Raw genomic sequence first — 21720 nt, 5'->3', positions numbered from 1 at the left:
TTGATGTCCTCCATGACTATGGTCCTGAGCCCCCAAACCCAGCAACTCATTCCCTCAAGGTATTTGGTTATGGCTAAGTTTTTGTAACTTTGTCCTGTTTTCTCTGCTATATACATAGGTATTTTTACAGTGCATATAAATACATATATAGGAATATCATCTGCCAAACCTTATATATGATTGTGGGTATACTTCTGTTCACCTACCTATACCTGTTAATCTTAACTGTCTTCCTCTATAGCCACTTGGGGATTAATGTTTGCATGATTGATAACGTATTGTATATATAATGATATTTACCTTTGTTGTCTGCCAACTCTTGTGCACCTTGATGAAGACATTTTTTATTGTCACAACTAGGAGACAGCTAGCTCTATTGGCATCTAGTGAGTAGAGGCCAGGCATGCTGCCAGATAGCCTACAATGCCCAGGACAGCCCTTGTATAAAGAATGTTCAGTCCTAAATGTCAGTAGTTCCTCTGTTGAGAAACCCTGTCCTAGAACATCAGTTAAGGGGATCCTTGAGTCCTCCCAGGCTCTATAAGATTTCTAGAACAAAGCACAGGTTCAAGAAAAGCTTATTTCTTCTTATGTTTCTTTCCACAGCTGAGCTCTGTCCGGGAGGCCCAGTTAGAGCGGCTGGAGGCGGCAAGACCCCAAGGGCTGGGGAGCAGGGAGCCGGGCATAGTGCTGAGGATGGCCAGGCAGCAGCCACCACCTTGGGTCCATGCAGCCTTCCTCCTCTGGCTCCTTAGCCTTGGTGGGGCCATCGAGATACCTATGGATCGTGAGTCCTGCTCCATCTTCTTTTCTATTTTTCCACCAAATCTTGGACAGAGACGCTGGAGAGTAGGAAAAGTCAGCGGAGGGTTAAGACAATTTGAAGAAGGCTAGGAAGAGGGCTAGCAGTGGATTCTGGGATTCAGAGCTCATGTGTGGAAATCTAAGGCTGTATGTTGCAGTGCTTTTCTTGGGGCTGTGGCTGAGCTGAGGTGTGGACCAGCAGATGGGGCATCTGAACAGGATCAGGGGTGACAGAGTCTGAAGTTCTGAGTGCACCTCAGGAATTCTCCCCACCACTCACCTCCCACTGACCTCTGTTGCTTTGACTGTCCCATAAGCACAGAGTTTTTGGGGGTTGTGTGTGGTAGACTGTTTTTATCCAGTATATGACAGATCCAGAGCTGGACACTTCAGGCCTTCTTGACTGGAATGATCAGGAGGATAGATGGCCTGGGAAGGATCGGGAAGGGAATCATCTTTACAAAAGGCTGGCTAAGTGATACAGTAAAATAGAGTCCCATTATTATGCCACCACTGGAGAATCAGACACTAATTCTTTCTGTTTGTTTTCAACTCTCCTGTGGCAAAGTTGAAAAGTAAAATCCATGTCATTCTGCTTCCCATGGTGGGACATTATTTGACCATCAGAATCAAAAGGTAAATGCATCAGAATCAAAATTTACAATGCTGAACTAACAGGCACATTTCCACCAGCTCTGAATGTTGCTACATTCCTAAATGGCCCATTGATTGGCAGCCATGCTCCTTGGCTCGGCTGTTAGGTGAGGCTTCCTTGGCCAAAGTTCCGACACTTCTGCCAGGATGTCTTAGTATCCCAGTGCTATGATGTGGGCTTAGATGTGGGCACACCACCTCTGACCCTCTTCCTTGCTTCAAAGAATAGAGGGAATCCTCTGTATGATGCCAACATTGACTTGGACTCTCTCCACCTGACAATGTCTGAGGAGGGGAGGGGAGAGTGATACAGCCTTCAAGAAGACCCCACTGAGTTTCCCAAAACCAGGCCTTTGACCTTGGAGTTAGTTGGCATAGTTTGGAAAAGAGTTGCCAGACATCTCAGCCCTCCTCCCACCCTATTTCACCAATAAGTGCTGCCCCAGAGGGGTGAGCACTTTCAAATGAGAGAAAAACAGTAGTAACTGTACATTGGACCCATAAGTTAGATGGGCAAGGTCCCTGCTGCCCCCCTGATAATACCAAGTATGTGTGCATGTGTTTGTGTGCATGCATGTGCCCGTGTGTGTATGTGTATGTAGTTGAACATGCACACAGATATAAAGAGGGTGGGGAGGGGAGTTGTGAAAAGAACTGTTCCCATGGAGACCATCTGCAGTGCTGGCTCAAGGAAAGTTTCTCATTAACTGTCCCAGGCAGACAGTCTAATAAGGAGCATGATAAAGCCATGTCCCTGGAGAGAAGAGGGTGTGCAGAGGAAATTGGGTTATCAAGAAAGTGGTGAAGGCTCATTTCTCTACTGCGGCTTCTTCTTGCTCACCTGCCACTTTGATCCCTGGGGCCAGGGACTGCAAGGGCTCCAGGAAAGTAAACCTATAAATAGGTGACTTTGGCATCTGTGTTAAGAATCTGGATTTCTAAAGCAAGTAATCCAAGCCATCGGTCTCTCCATAGTACCACCTTTGGGGCAGAGAGCTGAGTGGTCCCTCCCTACCACCATTTCTTCCATCTCAGTGTCCTGGAGGAAAGTCTGGGAGGGTCCTTCTTCCCATGTTGTGTTAATGGAAACAGCCTCTGCCTGCTCAGGGTAAGCAGATAGATGACAAGTCAGGAAAAGAACCCAAGTCTGTTGCCGTTCCCCCATGTGACATTTGATGTGCTCCCCTACACACCTCTTTGACATTTCTACCTCCTTTTAGTCTTTGTTCTTCTTGGAATTCAGTGGAATAATAACAATAATGGTAATAGCTACCATATGCCAGGCAGACAGCTAAGTACAGATAGCTCATGATTCTCATAGCTGGTCCACAAAGTAGGTATTATCCTTAGCTTACAGAACTGAAGGGTGAGGAAACAAAGCTGAATTCTCCAGCTTCCTAGCTGGTAAGTGGCAGAGCCAGGATATGACTATAGTACCTCTCTGAAGTAAAAAGGCAAGTCCTTCTTCAACACCATTCCTATGCTGGAAAGAGATGCCTGCTGTGCCTGCTGCCAGGAGTATGTCCCATACATATTGCACCTCTCTGGTTGCTGCAGGCCCGGTGACCATCACAGCATATCCAAAGCTAGTCTGCAAAAGCTAAGCATAAGACTACAGGAAGTTGAGCCCTTCACAGAGGGCCCAGTCACCTGGAAAGAAGTTCTGTTCTGCCAGGTTTCTCCCTCTCCCAGCATGACAGATGCCATCACTTATGAGCCATCCTTAGTCTCACCATAGGCAGAAGCCCTGTGGCTTCTGGGCTGGTGATAAACAGGTGGCATTCTTAGCTCTCCCTGTATGTTGGCTGGGAGGGGCTGAGGGCTTGGGCCAGAGGCTGTCCTGCCAGGTGTGGTCTTTTACTCATTTGTTCCTTTGAAGAGCATTCACTGTGCCTGGAGGGCATAGACATGGCTTCACCTCTGGTTCAGCTTTGGCTGGAAAGTTTGAGCTCCATGGGTGCCCTGGGGCAAAGCACTGGGCTCCACGGGTGCCCTGGGGCAATCCCCCATTGAAATTCCCCATCTCCAACATCCCCTAGTTTGCCAATGGAGTCACACGCATCCCCTCCCACCCACCATTTCCCTCCCTCACCAGTGCCAAGGAGAACAGCATGACCTTTAAAAAAAGCAAATGGTCACCTCATCAATCACAGTGAGTTTGCCAAAAAAGGATTCTGCTCCCCAACTAAGAGGGGGGACTCAGCATTTTTCTCCTAGGAACCCACAGAGGAGGGAAGTGGGGTAGGGAAGATATTTTCTCTCCACCTTCCCCCCAGACAGGGCTACAGGATGGCCTTGACAACACACACAGGCACACTCACACAATCACTCACACGCTGTCCTTTGAGAAATGGGTGCCAGAGGTTGTCGTGATCAGAGCCAGGGAAGAAAGGAGGCATATGAATAAAGAAACCCTGCAAGCTGGGCAGCATCTGACCTCACCCCCTACAGAGTCCTCTTGGAAAGTTTTTTCTCTCCCTTGGAAGCTGCCAGAGCAAATCCATTCTCCACTTGACATCGTCATAAAGCAAGTTCCATAGACGGAGAGAAGGGTAGGTGGTGTGATATGCGGGTCACAGGATTGGATGGGAGCCTGGTCCTTCTTGTCCCTAGGTAGTCTGTCCCCACTGTTTTCCTCCTTGGCAGCTTATCTTCTGGGTTGATTCTGTCCTTGTAATAAATTCCTTGGTAGCACTGTGGTACCTACAGATGCCATTACCCCTTTAGGCAAGTAGGTTCTCAGAAGGCTCCTGGGCAGTTGTTCAGTATGAGGCTGTGGTCAGTGGTTGTATTCTAACTGCCCTGAGAGTCTTCACACTCCCAAGGCCTCCCCTCTTACTCATCTTTGTCTGAAATGTCAGGGAGAAAACACTGCTTGGCTAATTCGCCTCTCTGGCCAAGGATGGGTTTGTAAAAAGAGCTGTCGGCCAGGAATTGGGAGAGCTGGTTCTCACTCCAGTTCTGCAGCAAACTTCCTGTGGGGTTTTAACTAAGAGACTTCCCTTCTCTGGTCTTCAGTGACCCCCTGGACAATGTCTTTAGGCTCTTTCAATGGAACCAACCAGAGAGGCTTGAACCCCATGTGGGCAAAGTCAATTCTTTGTCAGGCTTCCAAACCAAATAGGGCTAAAGTCCTCAACTGTATGTGAGGACCCAAGAGCTGCCAACTGTTCTTGAAATGAAGAACTAGGGGCCTGGGCTGGTGATCAAAAGAGATGGGTTCAGGTGTCAGCCCTACTTCTCCTGAGAATGGACCTTCTCCCCAGCTCTTCTTCCCATGCCTAGCCCCACTGGCTTTCAATCTTCTCAGAATTACCCTTTCTGGGCAGGATAGCTATAGACAGGTGAAGATGCTGCAGTGGGGAACCCACAGAGCGTATGTTCTGAAATGTTAGAATTTTTGCTTTTCGTTTCTTATTACTACCTGCCCAGGCAGCCCTAGGCAAATGGTAAAGCAGAGACAATTTCTCTTTAGTGCCCCAGCAGGCCACACAACCCTGCCCCACTAGAAAAAATTATTTTGACCCTTTCCATGCTTCTCCCTCATAAGAGTTTAATTCACTGACAGTAAGGATAGAAGGACACTCCTCCCCCCTCCCACATTTCCTCCCTTCTCTGGTGTCCTTGTCCCCCTTCTCTATGAACTCTGTCTGCATCTTTCAGCTTCTGTCTTAACTCTGATTCACCAGGCTACCCTGGATTCCCCTAAACTCCTCTTGACATCTCACAGTAGTCAGGTCTGAAGACTTCAAGGTTACCATGGCTCCACTCTGATGGCTGTAGCCTTCTGCTACCCCCAGGAACAGCTCATTCTGAAAAAGTCAGCCCACAAACCCCAGCACAATCTCTGACATCAGCACCAGAATGAAAGAATGTCATGCAACTTTCAAATATAATCAAAAGGGAAAGGCATTTTTAAGTCACAGCAACACATGCTCTTTTCCCTGCAGACAGTGTAACCAAGAACTTCTGCCCACAATAGCACTTAACCAAGGGCCATCAAGTGCTTCTGACTCGTGGCATCACTACTATGTGTGTTAGAGAACTGTGCTCCATTGAGTTTTCAATGGCTGATTTTGTGGGAAGGAGATCACTAGGACTATCTGCCAGGGTACTTCTGGGTGGACTCCAACCTCCAGCCTTTAGGTTAGCAGCCAAGCTTGTTAACTTGTGCACCACCCACGAACATACCATTAGAACTTTACTATTCAAAGCATGGGCTGTGGCACAATGCAGAATCTCAAACCCCACCTTCAGACCTACTGCATCAGAAGCTGCAGTTTAAACCAGACTCCTGAGTAGTTCACATGTGTGTTAAAGTTTGAGAGCCACTGACCTAAGCCATGTACACACCTGCACAGGGATGCATGTAAGTTTCAAGTCGGGGCCAGGGCAGATTTGGGCCACCTGCCTCTTCAGGCCTTTTTAATAAGCACAAGAAGGAGCTGTAGGCTCTGCTTCATCTCCAGAGTCTCTTGTTTAGGAGTGGGATTTCTATAGGGTGATGTACATCTGCCACAAACAGAGCCACAATAATCTATCTGTCCCTGGAATTTTCCAAGGGATGGGAAAGAGGACTCGGTGAAGAAAGAAGTTGCTTTCCTATGAAAGAGAAGGTGTAGTGGGAAAGAAAGGAGCTCTGGTAGCATAGTGCCTAAGGCACTTGACTGTTAACCAGAAGGCTGGCGGTTCAAACCCACCAGCCATTCCTTGAAAGGAAAGATTGGTTAATCTACTTCCATAGTGATATCGCCTCAGAAACCCAAGGAGGGGTCACTATGGGTTGAGTCCGACTCGACGGCACATAACAACAACAACAACAGTGGGAGAGAAGTGAGGCCTTTAGACCTTGGGCCCTTGGGGCTTCCAAAACCTTGGAAACTTCATGTTCCTACCACTAGCCAATGAGCCCACTTTCCTGAATGGCATCCATAGATCACAGGCAGCATCTTCAGATCCCAGCCTCTTTGAAGCATCAGTGTCACCTTTTAACACTTGGACTTCCTGGTGACATCTTCATTTAGTCAGAATCTAGTCCTTCTACTTAGCTGCATGGTTTCAGTCTTCCTGGGGCGACAGCACCTTCACTGTGAAGCCCTCACTGCATCTGTTCCACCTCCCAACTCTACTCTGCTCTTCCACCGAGCTCTGCAGCGGGGAGGAGAAAGCCCGCACACAGCACCCTCTACCGGCCCATCTCACCCCTCTCCCTGCATGCTGGGGCATGAGGACACCTGGTTGATAAGTCGTGTGCGATAACCAATGTTCTTCTTTTCTCCCCTCACAATGCTAACCCATCGGAACTAACAGCAAGCATTCAGAATGAGCGTAAGTCTCCTACTCACCATTCTGGCTTGTGTCCTTGGGAAGTGGGAGGGCAGGAGGGAGAGGTGGGAAGATGGCCAAGTGAGGAGATACCTGGGGACTAGGTATCTCCACCCTGCCTGCTGTAGTTTCTTCTGGGGCTTCATGATACCCAAGCCCTGTAGTCAACTCCCTTATCACATGGGAAAGAAAGAGGCTTACACAGAGCTTCCTATTGGTGGAGAAGGTGGAGCAGCAGGTGGGTAAGAAGAGAGTTTTTGGATTGAAGCTGAAGTGTGCCATATTTGCCTCTGCTCTCCCATCAATTGGTGACTGAGGGATCACTGTGTAGCCCATTTGAGGACCTAGAGTGAGAGGATCTGGTTCTTTGACATGCAGGCAAGTCCCTGAGAACTTCTCTGGGGGCTGTAGCCTCTGTTAGATCTTCTCATCACAGTATGTAATCTGTTGAGCCTCTAGGCCTCGGAGCCATCATGGTCCCTAAGTTCTGGAAATACAGCTGTTTTTTTTTTTTTTTTTTCCTATATTCAATTTAACAAACATTTATCAAAGACTATTGTGCCCTAGGCATTGGTATACAAGAATGGGTAAAACAAATGCCTAGCCTTAAAATATTTCATTAGCGGTCCTATGGAATCTTCTTAAAGGAATTCTTCTCTGCTTGACCTTGGATACCTCACCCCTTTCCTGTGGTCCCATTAAGGAGCTGGTCTCTAATGGGGCCCTGAGCACTGTCCACCTCCTGCCTACCTCCTTTATGTGGGGCTCCTGAAGCCCTTGATGTCTGCCGTTCCCCAAACCAGGAACCTGGGCAGGTCCCCACAGCCCTGACTGCCTCCCATGTGCACTATTGCAGTGTCCCAGCCCCCAACCATCACCAAGCAATCAGTGAAGGACCACATCGTGGACCCCCGGGATAACATCTTGATTGAGTGTGAAGCAAAGGGGAACCCTGCCCCCAGGTAAGTACACTGTCAGGGAAATCTGAGCTGGGTGGGGGGAGGGGGGTCCTATGAGAAAGTGTTGACAACACCCTTGCTCTGGGCCTGATGATATCTAAGGCAAACCAGGCAGCTGAGAGATTATATCTGTCCATTCAAAAAAATATCCATTGGGACCTACTCATTGGAAGGTATGATTTACATAGCAAAGAAATTTAGCTGACTGGGGCTGGGGGGAAGCTACAAAATGTAAGTGGCTTATCTAGGTTCACTTGGAAAAGCCAGGACTAGCTTTTCAGTTTTCTGGCTTTCAGTATAACATTCTTTCTCCACTGATTTATGTTTCCTTCATCCACTTCAATGTTTAGCCTATAGGACGTTCCTCTTCTAGCTAACTTGAGCCTTTTCATTCTTAGCTTGCTCTCCTTGTTCCATACTCATCAGGAGCAAATGAGGTTTCAGCAGGCATGAGCTGAATGCTGGCTCAGTGCCAGGCTCTGTGTCAGATTGTTGTTACTTGTATTGTCCCATTCGACTGCGTAAGTGTCCTGTGGGGAAAGTGCTGATGTCCTGAGGAGGAGATGAAATGGAGGCAGAGACTTTAAGTACCCCTCCCAGGATCACATAGCTGGAATAGGCAGAGCTAGGATTTAAAGCCAGGACTTCTGACCCTCAAGTCTAAATATAAGCATAAGAGACAGGACAGATGTTAAGCTATCTGTTCCCTATTCTCAAAGTAGTACCACAGGCTGGGCCTTTGAGGAGCCTCATCCCAGAATCATACCAAACCCAACAGCTCCCCACCTCTGAGGGTATGTTTGTCAGCAGGAGAAATGAAGCCAACTGGGGCTTTCTTCTGGCCCCTGGGTTTGCATGAGACAGTCTATCCCGGAGCTGTGAGGCCAGCAAGAAACAGGAACCATCTTACCCAAGGTGGGAGAAGCAGGTTACCCCAAAGAGTCAGTCAGGCATCAGGGTTGCTTTTCCCTATGGCTCCTTTGCAGGGACAGTGACTCAGACACTGAGCCGTTGTTGCTCCTTTGTTTCTCCTGCTGCTTTTACAGTCCTTTCGTGAGCAATCGACTACATGAGGCTGTGGTTATGGCAGATACACACAGCCCCTTCACCCACCCTTTCCTTCTGGAAAGGGATGTCCCAGTGCTCTCTGCCCCAGGGCTCAGCTTTATTAAGTTCGCTGCTGCTTTCAAGGCTCCCCCTCCATTGGGCACAGATTATCTAAACCGTTTCAGTTTGGCTTTAGAATGGATTATAAAATTAAGACGGTCAGAGGAGCAGAGCTAGCTCCCTAACGGGCTTGGGTTTGGTGAAATAGCAGTTTGAGTTTACACTCTTAATAGGAGGTTAGCAGTGTCCCAGGGTAGGAGGAGCAGCTGATTCTGGATTTTAACAGATCAAAATCACTGTCTGCTCCTCCAGGGAACAAAGCACCAGTGGCTGCTTAAGTATATACCATTTAGAGCCACAATTCCCAGCCTTGCCTGGTAGAAATACAAATGTCAGGGACCTGCCTCTGGAGGTTTGCCTGGGTGAGACCTGGGAATCTGTATTTTACTGAGCTCCCTCAATGGTCCTGATGGTCCATGAGGGCTGGAACCCATTGCTGTGGTGGTGTAGCCATAGGCTTGGGAATGGGAAGCTCGTCACAAGACACTGAGTCTGGGACTAGGGACTTCAGATTCTTGTCTGGAACATGGACCCACCTTGTTTCTCTTATTATCCCCCAACCCTGTTTGTTCACAGCTTCCACTGGACACGCAACAGCAGGTTCTTCAACATTGCTAAGGACCCCCGGGTGTCAATGAGGAGGCGGTCTGGGACCTTGGTGATTGACTTCCGTAGCGGCGGGAGACCAGAGGAATATGAGGGGGAATACCAGTGTTTTGCCCGCAACAAATTTGGCACAGCCCTGTCCAATAGGATCCGCCTACAAGTATCTAGTGAGTAGTATGGAGGCAGGGCTGAAATACCGTCCTCCTGGGTGGATGTAGGGAGCATGGAGGATTATTCCAGAAGGGCTACACCTGCCTTGGCCTGTAGGTACTTGGTGCCCTGCCTGTCCTGCTTGTCCCTCTGCCTCTGAGCAAGTGTGTAACTCCCTCAACTCAGAAAGATTCCCTGGAAAGGAAGTTTCCAAACTAGAATCTTTAACAACTTCACCAGCCACTCTGAGTGTAGGAGGAAGGGGAAAGAGAGGAGTCTGTGATGATGTGCATCCATTGAGACATCAACACCTCCCTCTCCCTCCTCTCAAGGGCCACCTCTTGCTCAGGCCCATGATCTGTCCCTCTCTCTTGCTCTCCCTCATCCTCCCTTTCCTTTCCTCCCTTGCATGTCTGCCTTTAACCCTGCTCCTTGTCCCTAATCCCAGCCATCCCCCTCATTTTACTCTCCTCTGATTATTTCTCCTCAGAATCTCCCCTGTGGCCCAAGGAAAACCTAGACCCTGTTGTGGTTCAAGAAGGCGCCCCCTTGACGCTCCAGTGCAATCCCCCACCCGGACTTCCATCCCCAGTCATCTTCTGGATGAGCAGCTGTAAGTCTGAGGGACCTGGTTGATGTGTTTTATTTCTATTTTAATCTTGGGATAGGGGTGGGTGTGTTAATTGGGGAGGGGCTACCCAAGGCTAAAAGACCTTGTCTTGTGAGATGCAGATACAAGGTGATCTCCTGGACCAGGCTCTGCAGAGAGGCTGCTCAGGCTCCTTTCCTAGCCCAGCCACTATTAGCTGTGTGATCTTGAGCAAGTTGCTTAACATCTCTAGGCCTCAGTTTCCACTTCTGGAAGAAAAAGAGAGAGAGACTGATAGATGTACTTACTAAGAAGATTGAGTCCCTGGGTGGTGCATATGGTTAGCATGCTTGGCTGCTAACCAACAGGTTGAATGTTTGAGGCCACCCAGAGGCCTCGTGATCTACTTCTGAAAAATATCAACCTTTAAAAGCACTATAGAGTACAGCTCTATTCTTCCTACAATGGCAACTTGTTTGGTTTTTCGGTTTAAGAGGATTATTGTAAGGAGAAAAGAGTTAATACATCTGAAGTATTTAGAACAGGGCCAGTAACATTTGTGTTCAGTAATATTTGTGTTGATGAAGATGAAGAAAAGAAAAAGGCATGAGGAGGAAAAAGAGAAGCTGTGGTTTTCAATAGGCCAGCCTCCTCTTTCAGTCCTTAGTCAGTCTAGATTTCCTCGGATCTGTTTTCCCTGATGGACAGAAGGGTGAATGGGAGAATGAAACCTTTAATAAAGGAGTGATGGAGGTGCAAAGGCACACAGTACCATCATTCTAGGAGCTTGTCCTGACTCTGTTGGACTAAGAAGCTCATTTAACCTCTTGGACCTCGTTTCCTTCCCATGTTGTTACAAAATGAAGCATTATGAAAATAAAGGAAAGATTTCTATCTAAGGAGCTCTGGTGACATAGTGGGTAAGACATTTGGCTGTCAATCAGAAGGTCATTGGTTCAAACCCACCACTTGTTCCATGGGAGGAAGATGAGGCAATCTAATTCCATGAAGATTTATGACCTTAGAAACCCATGGGGGTCACTGTGAGTCAGAATCGACTTGATGGCACTGGGTTTGGTTTTTCGGTTTGGTGGATCTTCCTGGCTACCTTCCCTCCCTGCTTTCCTGCCTTCTTTTTCCCTTTCTACCATTCCTCCCTTCTCTATTTGTCCATCTGTCTGTCTGCCTACATATCTGCCTATTGTCTATCATTCTGTCCATCCCTGAATTCTTACCATTCTGCTTCAAAAGAGGCTGCCTTGCCAATGAGGCAACTCTGTGAGTGGTTTTCCAGGGTGAGGATGGCTTTGTGCACAGCCATAGGTGCTCTTCCCTCATCATGGTGGTGTGTATATGTAAGGAAGGTTGCCTGCTCATAGGCTGGAGGGTGACTCTCCTCTCTCCTCACCTTATCACATTGATCACCAAGTTGTGTCCATGCTACCTCCTAAGTTGATTTCATCACCTTCTTCCCCTTTCCATCTTTCCTAGCATCCCCCACAAGCCCAGGCAGGCCACCATCAACTTTACCCTAAGTTACAATTACCCATAACTTTTGCCTTCCTGGTCTTTCTAAAAGTGCATATCTTATCATTTCATTCATATGCCTAAAACCCTTCCTTGGCTCCCCCACTGCCTTGGAGAAGTCCAGAATCCTTACCTTGTACACAATCCCCTCTGTGGCCTAGTCCACTCTGTCTCTCCAACCCTTTTCCCCTGTACCCCTGAATAGACTCTATGCTCTCATCCCTTAGCACACCCTACTCCTGCTACTTTGAAACCTCTTAGCACCTTGATCTTTTCTGCCTGGTAAAAACCATGCAGCCTTCAAGTCTCAGCTGAAGACTCCTGAGAATGGAGTGGTGCTTCTCTTTAGTAGTTAATCTTCTTACCTCCTGCATTCCACCTGCCACACTGCTTTGCTGTTATGTATTTATTTGCTGTCTCTTCTATGAGGCTGTAGGCTCTTTGAAGGCAGGAATTGTCTTTGTTGTTCATTTCTCTGTCCCTAGTACAGTGCCCAGCATGTAGTAGGGCCATAGTAAATCTTTGATACATGATTTGCAGAACTCATTGGTCTATCATTGAATCACTGGCACCATTAACCTTGTGCTTTAAACAATTGTGACTTTAAAAAAAAAAAAAACACAAGTGAGCAATGGAAGGAGTTAGCTATGAGTAGTCAGCCTTCATAAGTCTATTTTTACAAACTTAACAGCATGGAAACCTGGCCTTCTGAGTTTTTATCAGAGGTAGTACTTGGCAAAATAGAATATCGTCAGCATTCTGAACCACTTCTAAGATGTCATTAATTCTAAGATTTGTATTTTTTCACATTTTAATATCTCTGAAATTGGAATGCATCTTAAAATTGATGGTGTGCATCATTGATTAGTATGTATCTTATAATTTGCAGGGTTTTTTAGTTTCTTTTTTCCTTTCTTGGGGTTTAAAAAAAAAAACAAACCTCATTTTATGATTGATGATGTCATATTTTGATGAAATGCAGTAAGGCCAACTTCAGTTGTATTTAATTCAGTCAACTGTTGAGTGCTTACTCTATGTCAGATCTTAAGCTGGGTGCTGGGCCATAAAGATGAAAGAGTCGTGGTCCCTTCCCTCAGAGAGTTCACACTCTGCTAGCATGAGAATTTGAACTCTTTTTTTAAAAGAATTTATTGTAATTTGGGTGAAAGTTTACAGAGCAAATTCATTTTCCATACAGCAGTTCATATACATTTTGTCTCATGACATTAACTGCAATTTCCCACAGTGTAACAGCTTTCTTCCCACTTCCTCCCAGTAGTTACCTCTTCCCTGTGTCCTTCCCTCTCATGCACTCCTGCCCTCCCTCCCAGTGGTCTCCCTGCACATATACTGCCCTTCTGTTCTCCCATGATTGAGCTCTTCAAGGAGTGTATCTGCCTGATGTAAATGTTAAGCCCATATGCCAGTCTTTTATTTGTCTAGAAGCCACAGGAGTGAATTCAATTCCAGATCTGAAGGGCAGCTAGGGGCCATAGTCTCAGGGGTTTCACCAGTCTCTATCAGACCAGCAAACCTGGTCTTTTATATGTATATATAATTTTGAGTTTTGTTCCACATTGTTCTCCTACTCTATCCAGGATCTTCTACACAGATCTCCCTGCAAGTGGTTGACAGTGGTAGCAGGGCACCATCTAGTTCTTCTGGTCTCATAGTCATATAGGCTGAGGATTGCATGGTCTACCAGTCCCCTGGACTAATGGTTTCCATGTAAGAATTTGAACTCGTGACTTGGGGAGCATCTGAGGGACTGAGTCACATCTTCTGTGGCATGAACAGGAGATAGAAAAGTGTGGTAATAGAGCCTAGGCATGCTGGGTAGGTCTGAATCTATATCCCACTCTCCTTCACTACCTTTGCACCCCAGGACACATTAAATCCCTTGCTTCTTGATCTGTAAAATGAAAATAAACTTGTGTGGTGCCAATGGTAATGAGCTCAGATACTAACTGAAAGGTTGGCAGTTTAAGTTCACCCAGAGGCACCTTGGAAGAAAAGCCTGGTGATCTACTTCAGAAAAAACAGCCATTGAAAACCCTACAGAGAAGCTTAGAGGGCAATGAGTGTGTTGACAATGGTGGAAAAATTCAGAAAAGAAATCGAGAAAGGTATCACAACTTGAAGAATGTAACCACTATCTCTGAGTTGTACACGGAGAAATTGTTGAATTGATGTATGTTTTGTCATGGTATTTTCACTAAAAATTTTAAAAAGAAAACCCAATGGTGTACAGTTCTCTTCTGACACAAATGGAGTTGCCATGAGTCAGAATCGACTCAACAACAACTAGTATGTATCAGAGTTGATAGGTTTGGACAAAATACTGTCAAGCTCCTGGCGCCCACCTGACCCTCTGTAAGGGCTCAATCATCTGAGCTCTCCTGATGGTTACCAGCACTACTGACCTCCCATTGTACCTCTGCTTCCTTACAGCCATGGAGCCCATCACCCAGGACAAGCGTGTCTCCCAGGGTCACAACGGAGACCTATACTTTTCTAATGTGATGCTGCAGGACATGCAGACGGACTACAGCTGCAATGCCCGCTTCCACTTTACCCACACCATCCAGCAGAAAAACCCCTTCACCCTCAAGGTCCTCACCAGTAAGTGCAGGCCTCTGCCCGGGGCTGAGGTCCCGGGGCTGGGGTCATAGCCTACGGAACCAAGCAGCCCTGGGTACCTGGTCCTGGGGCAAGACTTTTCTCTGAGGTTGATCTGGAAATCCTCCCAGCTCATTGTGCTAAGTCATTCCAGCTTCATTTAGACAACACCTCCTGATTCTGAAGCCTTGAGTTACTTGGCCTTACTTGAGTCAGTGGTTCTCAAACTCCAGTGAGAATTAGAATCAACCTGGGGAACTTGGCAAACGCAGCAAGACCCAGCCCTATCCTACATTGACAGTCCCAGGCCTCTGTGTTCCTTTCCAGCTCTTTAGGTGATGCAGATCCATGCTGAGTTTGAGAACCACTGCTTTCAGTGGTCATCTGGCATCCCACTCATGTACTCGACTTGACCATTTCTTTCCTTCCTAGTCATTGCTTGATTGTCTTTCTTTCTAGAAGAAAGCCATAGCATGAAATATCCAAATTACTGGGTACATCAGAATTAATTTGATTTGGTTCTATAATAGGCATATGCTGAACCATATGGAACCACTGTTTTTGTAAGATGCGAAATTTTGTTTGAGTTCTTAGTACACTGATTCTGTTGGGCTGGTAGAAAAGTGAATCAACATTTCCTAACCCATTGTGTGACTGGTGGCCCTCCACAGAGGGAGGAGAAGATAGTCTGTCCAGAGACCCAGTTCTTGCTGCTGGGAATATTGCAAATTGTCTGTGTTGACTTACACCATGGATTTGTGACATGGCTCCCATGGAAGAGCCCTCGGAGAGACTTTAATCTGTCTGACTCATTCTGTGGGTACTGTTTCCAATACTGTAGACAGTTGAGGGAGGGGCAAAAGGTACCACATGGGTGGTGACAACTTTCACAAGTCAGAGCAAAAAGGCTTACTCCTAGTTTCTTGGGCCCAGGCAAAGCTGCTTGACTACACTTCCTAGGTAGATGGGTAAGGGAGAAGCTTAAGAATACTCCCTCCTCTTTCAGGACAGGTGGGAGTCCTGATGCCTTAATGTTCTCTTCTTTCTTTGTCAATCCCTGCTGACCTTGGAAACAGCTAGTGCTGAGAATCAACACCCTCACACTGTGTTTTCCACTGTGACAAAGGAATGGACCCATAGGAATCAGTTTTCATCTCGTTTCCCTTCTCCTGTCTTTTCTTCCCCTTCTTTTCCATTCTCTCTTCATTGTCTTCCTTTCTACTTTAAATCCTTCCTCTCTATCTTTTCCTCCCTCCTTCCTACTTTCTTCTTTTCCCTTCTTTTCTTTTGCTCTTCTATTCCTTTCTCTTTCTTTGTGCCCATTTTCCTCATGGCTCCCTCCCTGCTGTCCTCTACAGCCTCCCCACACACTGTTCTGAGTGGTCTTGAGCTGCCCAGAGCCACCTGGATGGCCAGAGCCCTGGAGCAAGCCCCGCATGCTCTTGGCAGGGTTACCCAGTTTCAATCTACTTGCACCCCTCTCCCTGTTATTTGTATTCCTCATCTGGAACCAGGGAGAACCCTGGAGAAAAACGTTAGGCTGTCTAAAGTAGTGATTCAGGGCATGTCAGGGGGAGTCACCTGCCAGCTGGCAGGGTTGGGAGGACAGTGTGGTCTGCCCAGGACAGCAGAGTGGCCTCAGTGGCCAGGACATGGCTGGCAGCACTGGGGCAGTGGGAAGAGCAGAAAGATCAAGAACAAGATGATCATTGAGCTGATCCTGAGCAGGCACTACTGTCATCACCAGGACTTCTTTCTCCTTCCTGGGGGGATGCTTGAAGTCAGTCTGCTGCTTCCAGAAGTGAGTCAGGTGGACCCTTCATGGTTCTGTGCATTCACTCAAGACCAACACTGTCACCCATGGCAGAGTGGAGGCAGGGAGATGGGGTCACTGTCACAGAGGGCAGAGTGGAAGCAGGGAGGTGGGGTCACTGTCACACAGTCACACAGGACAGAGTGGAGGCAGGGATATGGGAGAGGTGGGAGAGATGGGAAGAGTCTTCCTCAGTGGGATTAAGCAGTTAGACATCTAAACACTTAGAAGTTGGACTTTCCATAAACGTCCCTTTCTTTACCAAGGATCTAAGGACTTTTTGTTTCTTCTTCATCACTGGGACCCCTATTCCATGGAAAACTCTGCCTCTGTATGATGAGAAACCCCCTCAGTGATTGGAACAGCGCTTTGTGATCTTCCTGGAGTTCTCCCAGGGACAGCTTTGGCTGGGAGCAAGCTCTTGGCATCTGAGCCAGCCCCAAATTGGGCCCAGTTGCTCAAAATAGCACACTTGTGTTCTCTCTGCTTTCCTGTCTGGAAGGGATATAAGCTCCTTTTTGTACCTTCAGAACCAGGTCTGGTGGTGGGAGGCAGGACAGTTAAGTTGGGGCAGCTCCAAAGACCCTGTTCTAACTAGGTTGTTTCTGTCATAATTTCTCCATTTGGGAAGAAATAATTCTCATCTCACCTACTTTTTGAACACCTGCATCAAAGAAAGGGCAGAAAGGTACATAATCCAAAATACTGGGCGTCTAAAATCACTTTAAAATTTTGGTTTGGAATGCAGCTGAAGATAGACAGTGGAGTTGGGCTGACAAAGATGTACCTGTCCCATGTTGTCCCTGTCTTAACAGGTATTGGGACCCTGCTGGGGCTTTCTGTTGCATAGGGGCAGCTGTGGTGAGGGAGCAGGCTCCTCCCGGGGCAGATGGTTGTTAACCCTGTTTCTTTCTAGTGTCGAAGGTCTAAGTGACATCCTTAGATGTATCAGAAAGTCCCCCTGAATTTCCCATATGTGCTCTAGAATCCACATATGCTAGTGCTAAGCGTAAGTATGGATAATTTCTCTTGAACAAGAGAGGTTCCGTTTCACCTGGTGGTGTGGGAGCATGACACAGGGCCCCTTCATCTGTGCAGGTAGGAGAGGAACATTACCTCCCAAGTATAGCTGCAGCCCCTTTGCCGCCCTCCTTTTCATTCTTTTACAGATCACTTTCCACCTTTAGCTTCAGATATACTCAATCCGAAGGAGCCCTAGTGGTGCAGTGGGTAAGCACTCAGCTGCTAAATGAAAGATTGGCAGTTTGAACCCACCACTAGTGGCACCACTAGAGAAAGACCTGGTGATCTGCTCCCGTAAAGATTACAGCCAAGAAAACTCTATAGGGCAGTGCTGCTCTGTCACATGGGGTCACTGAGTTGAAAAATGACTTAACAGCACCCAACAACAACAACCTACTCAAGCTGACTTTCCAAACCAAGGCTAGGTCTTGTACAACAAACCTCATCCTCAGGGGTAATTCTAAATGATGGAATCACTCCACTAGGTTTTAAACAGATTTGAGATGTGATACAATGCCAGTCCCGGGAAGGAACTTGCATACCCCCTTGCAATTAGTTGTAACAGGATTTGATCTGTCTTCAAATATGCAAATGTTCTGGCACAGCGTATCTTCTCCCTCAGGCAGTTGGACTGTGTTCTGGGCTTCTCAGGGCTGTCGGCTTGGCTTCCAGTCAGCTGTATTACCCTCCACCCCCTGTGGGGACTGTCAAAACTTGAGCCCAGTAGCTGAAAGGGAATGGTGGTACAAGAGTGAAAAGCTACTTAAGGACATTTGCCTGACTGTGCTCCCTTTTCCAAATTGTCTCTCTCACTGAGGATTAAATGCCTAAAGGTCTTAGTTACCCAACATTGGCACTAAAGCCACTGATCTTTCTCCTTAAGACATTTCTTCACCCCAAGCTACTCTGTTGTTGTTGTTGTTGTGTGCCAAGCTACTCTAGAGACCTGAATTTCCAGCCTAGTCAGCAAGCCTTTCCCAGGCCAAGCTTAGAGCTCACAGCTCACATTTTCTCTCTGTTGTCCCCAAGCTCCCTTTCCAGTCCCAAAACTGGACCATGCCCACCCTAGCCTCCTCATTAGGAAGTCATTCTACCAACAGAGATGCCTGATGAACATGGCGGTACCCACCTGGTCAGACATAGGGGTGGGGTTGGTTGCTAGTCAGCATACAGTTGGCGGGCACTGCCGAAGATGCTCTCTCTCACTCTGTTGATGAAATGTTCCTCTTGGACTGTCTTTTCTTGTTTACTTCCCACCCCTACCACTTTGCTTTTGCTCAGGTGGGACTTAGCTTTTCTCCCCAGGGCTCACTAACAGTCCTTTCTCTTTAGCTACCCCGAGAGCTTGCTGATCCAGAGTCCCAAGAACTGAGGCCTTTGCTGGGAAGGAGTTGTTCCAAAGACTTCTGCGGGACACCACTAATCCTTGTCTCGTTTGTTTGAAGACCTAGTAGGACCAAGCAATTACAATTGAAGCCTAATTATTTTAATTTAAAAAAAAAAAAAAAAAAAACCTTACTTTATTATTTACTTCTTTTGCAGGATTTAACTTTTTCTTTCCTTTTTTGGGGCTATTTTGTGTTGCTCATTCTTCACCAAGCAGATTTCCTTTCCAAAAATGCCATGTCTTTCCTTTGCTAAAGAACACTGCTACTCGCCTCGGTTGTTTTTGTGGCTTTGCATTTCTGTTTTTTCTCGCCCTATTTATGCCTCCATGACTTCTCCATGGCCTCTTGTTTGCTCACCCTCTTTTGTTTATTGCAGACCATCCCTATAATGACTCGTCCTTAAGAAACCACCCTGACATGTACAGTGGTGAGTCGTGGCGGTAACCTTGGGAGTAACCTTGCCCATCCTAACCCCAGTTTGCCTAATCTGACTGATAACACTGTATTAACCCCTGCTGCCTGGCAGGTCTGACAGCTGGCCAAGCCAAGTGACACCTCCAGCAAGCTGCACACTGGGAAGAAGGTGGCCAGTTGGGAGTTTGAGGTTGTTCATGTCAGGGGTATAGCTTAAAATGTGCAAACCTTTAGTTGCTAAATTCTAGACACATTGTTTGATCCAGGATAGGCCTTCAAAAGAGCTTTTTGGTGGCCTTAGTAGAAAGTTGGAGTCCTGGCTGGGGCAAACAATTAACACTCAGCTAATAAACTGAAAGTTTGGTAGTTGGAGTCCAACCAAAGGTGCTTCAGAAAAAAAGTACACCTGGCGATCTACTTCCAAAACAATAAGCCATTGAAAACCCTGTGGAGCACAGTTCTACTCTGACATACATGGGACCACTATGAGTTGGAGTTGACTCAATGACAGTTGGAGTGAAACTTAGGAATCAGTGGTGGTTGCTCCTGTCTTCAGGATAGAAAATATCTGAGAATAGGTGAGTCTCCATAGTAAGGAGGGAATAGAGGAAGTCTGGTTCCTATAGTAGTTTAAATAGCATAGAAAGCTTTTTAGTATATGTTTACTTAATTCTTAGGTGTCTGGATGTGAATGGCTGGCTTTATAGACTAGCCTTAATTACTGGGGTACCATTTCATAGCTAGGTGCCATGTGCCTTTAAAATCTGGGAAATATGTGTAAGAGCACAGCTCTGAGTTCATTTTCAAGGTAAGTTAAGTGACATTGGACTATCCATTGTACTTCATCACCAGTCCAGTTTTCTCCTCTGGTTGTGTGTGCAAATGCAGTGCTCATCATCCACACTTTTGCAAGTTGTGGAACAATTGCTGTGAAGCATATTTCTAATTTAATTGGCTATTTCCACACCTGAGTCTCCCCCATCTCCACCCCATGACTCAAGAATTTCTGGTTTCCCTTGAGCAGCCAGAGGGATCACCATTTGGTGGCTCAGGTGAGGCAGCTGGCCTCATCATCAGTTATGCCTCAGAAGCTGAGGCTGCAGGTCCCAAGGGGGGTCATTGTGGGCTTAAATAGATAGGAAGTGTCTGTACTGTGCTATGCTAATATAAACAATGATCAGTGTCTGGAATGGGGGGTGGAAGGAGAAAGAGCGAGCCAGGGAGAGAGGCAAAGGCTCTAACTTGGCATCAAGCAGCAGAGCCACACTGAGATTCTGGCAACAAGATTTACTGCCCAAGGAAGCAGGGGACATTGGTTGGATTCTGGCATGATTTGTTTTCAAGATAATGGGGCCAACCACTATTGTGTCAAGAGCCCAAGAGCTCTAGTATGGAATGTGCCTTTTTCTAAATCACATTCCCTCTACTCTATTATGGGAAGTAATCTTAAAGGCATAGTATATCAAGCCAGGGGGTCCCTTACAGATCATCTGATCCAAGCTTCTCACTTTATATAAAATAAACCATCCAGGAGAGCATCCACATAGAGCTGTTTTATTAAGGGGAGATATTTGAGTGATTTCAGCCACTCCTTTACAGTAGCAGATGTGATGACAAGAGAAGGTGTGGGAGTTGTAAGTACTCTCCAGAGACATTGGCCCCTTGTCCTCAATCCAGTGTAGGGCAGATCTTACCTAATTATGAATAAAGCTAGAAAGGATAGGAAGGCAAAGTGAGACCCATATCAGGCAAATGACAACTAGTTTCACACTTATAGAAAGAAATACCAAGTGACAAGGGAAGACAGAGGCTGAAGTCTCCTTCCAAATGGCCAGACCCTTCCTGCATGCTGGGACTGGGACAGAGACACAGTGCTATGAAAAATGCCCAGTTCATCTCTCTGTTTGGCTGTGAAATATGACATGTCTCTTTTGCAGCAGTAGAGCCACCCCCTAATTGCATTTGACTCCTACAGTGGGCTAGTATCCTCTGATATACACCAGATGCCACCTGACCTGTAAGTGACAGGGGAAGCTGGCCTGAGATTGTACCACCCAGGCACAAAGAGACATGGTTGTTAAGAGTGTGCACTCTGAGGTAGACTGCCTTGAATTAAATCCTGGCTCCTTGGCACACCCATTGAGTGACCTTGGGCAAGTCACTTAGTGTCTCAGAACCTTGATTTCCTCATCTGCCAAATGGGTATATTACCTGCTTCATAAGATTATTGTGAAGATTAAACAGGATAATATACATATGGTTCCTAGCATGATGTGGGACACGTTATTGCCTAATGAATGTTACTCATTGTTTGTATTAGAGGGAATGGTTTTGTGTTGACAGTATCTTGTACAGTTGTTCTGTGCTTCTAAAGTTAAGAAGGACACAGAGAACTTGAAAAGAAGCCAAGAGGAGAAAGTCAGTCATAATTATGGGAAGAAAGTATTATGGAGAGAGAAATTTGAGGCAAGCTAAAGAAACAGAAATTGTCTACAGCCTCAGCTGTGTAGACAACTGAGCCAGAATAAAAGCTTCAAATACAACATGAGGGATTTGGAGTTAGATGAAGAAATTTCCTGGTACTAAAAGGTGTCCAGTGTTAATAGAGAAAGTCTTTCTCTTCTGGGGTTGTTTGGTCAACCTGCCCTAGACCCAGAGAGGTGGATGGGATGCCGTGAGCCC

General features: G+C 46.7%; 1 protein-coding gene across 1 annotated transcript in view; it reads left to right on the top strand.

Annotated features, from left to right (window-relative positions):
* Positions 1-696: 696 nt before the first annotated feature.
* Positions 697-21720, top strand: part of NFASC (neurofascin) — an 80462-nt gene continuing 59438 nt past the window's right edge. The window contains exons 1-6 of the mRNA XM_007953519.1: positions 697-787; positions 6769-6786; positions 7640-7745; positions 9486-9682; positions 10156-10278; positions 14233-14403. Coding sequence (XP_007951710.1) covers positions 697-787; positions 6769-6786; positions 7640-7745; positions 9486-9682; positions 10156-10278; positions 14233-14403 — 706 coding nt within the window. The remainder of the gene's footprint in view (positions 788-6768; positions 6787-7639; positions 7746-9485; positions 9683-10155; positions 10279-14232; positions 14404-21720) is intronic.

This window comes from Orycteropus afer, unplaced genomic scaffold (genome assembly GCF_000298275.1).
Source record: "Orycteropus afer afer isolate SDZICR_OR568_19922 unplaced genomic scaffold, OryAfe1.0 scaffold00013, whole genome shotgun sequence".
Classification (NCBI taxonomy): domain Eukaryota; kingdom Metazoa; phylum Chordata; class Mammalia; order Tubulidentata; family Orycteropodidae; genus Orycteropus; species Orycteropus afer.
The sequence above is the reverse complement of the archived record's forward strand: the minus strand, read 5'-3'. Positions and strand labels throughout refer to the sequence as shown.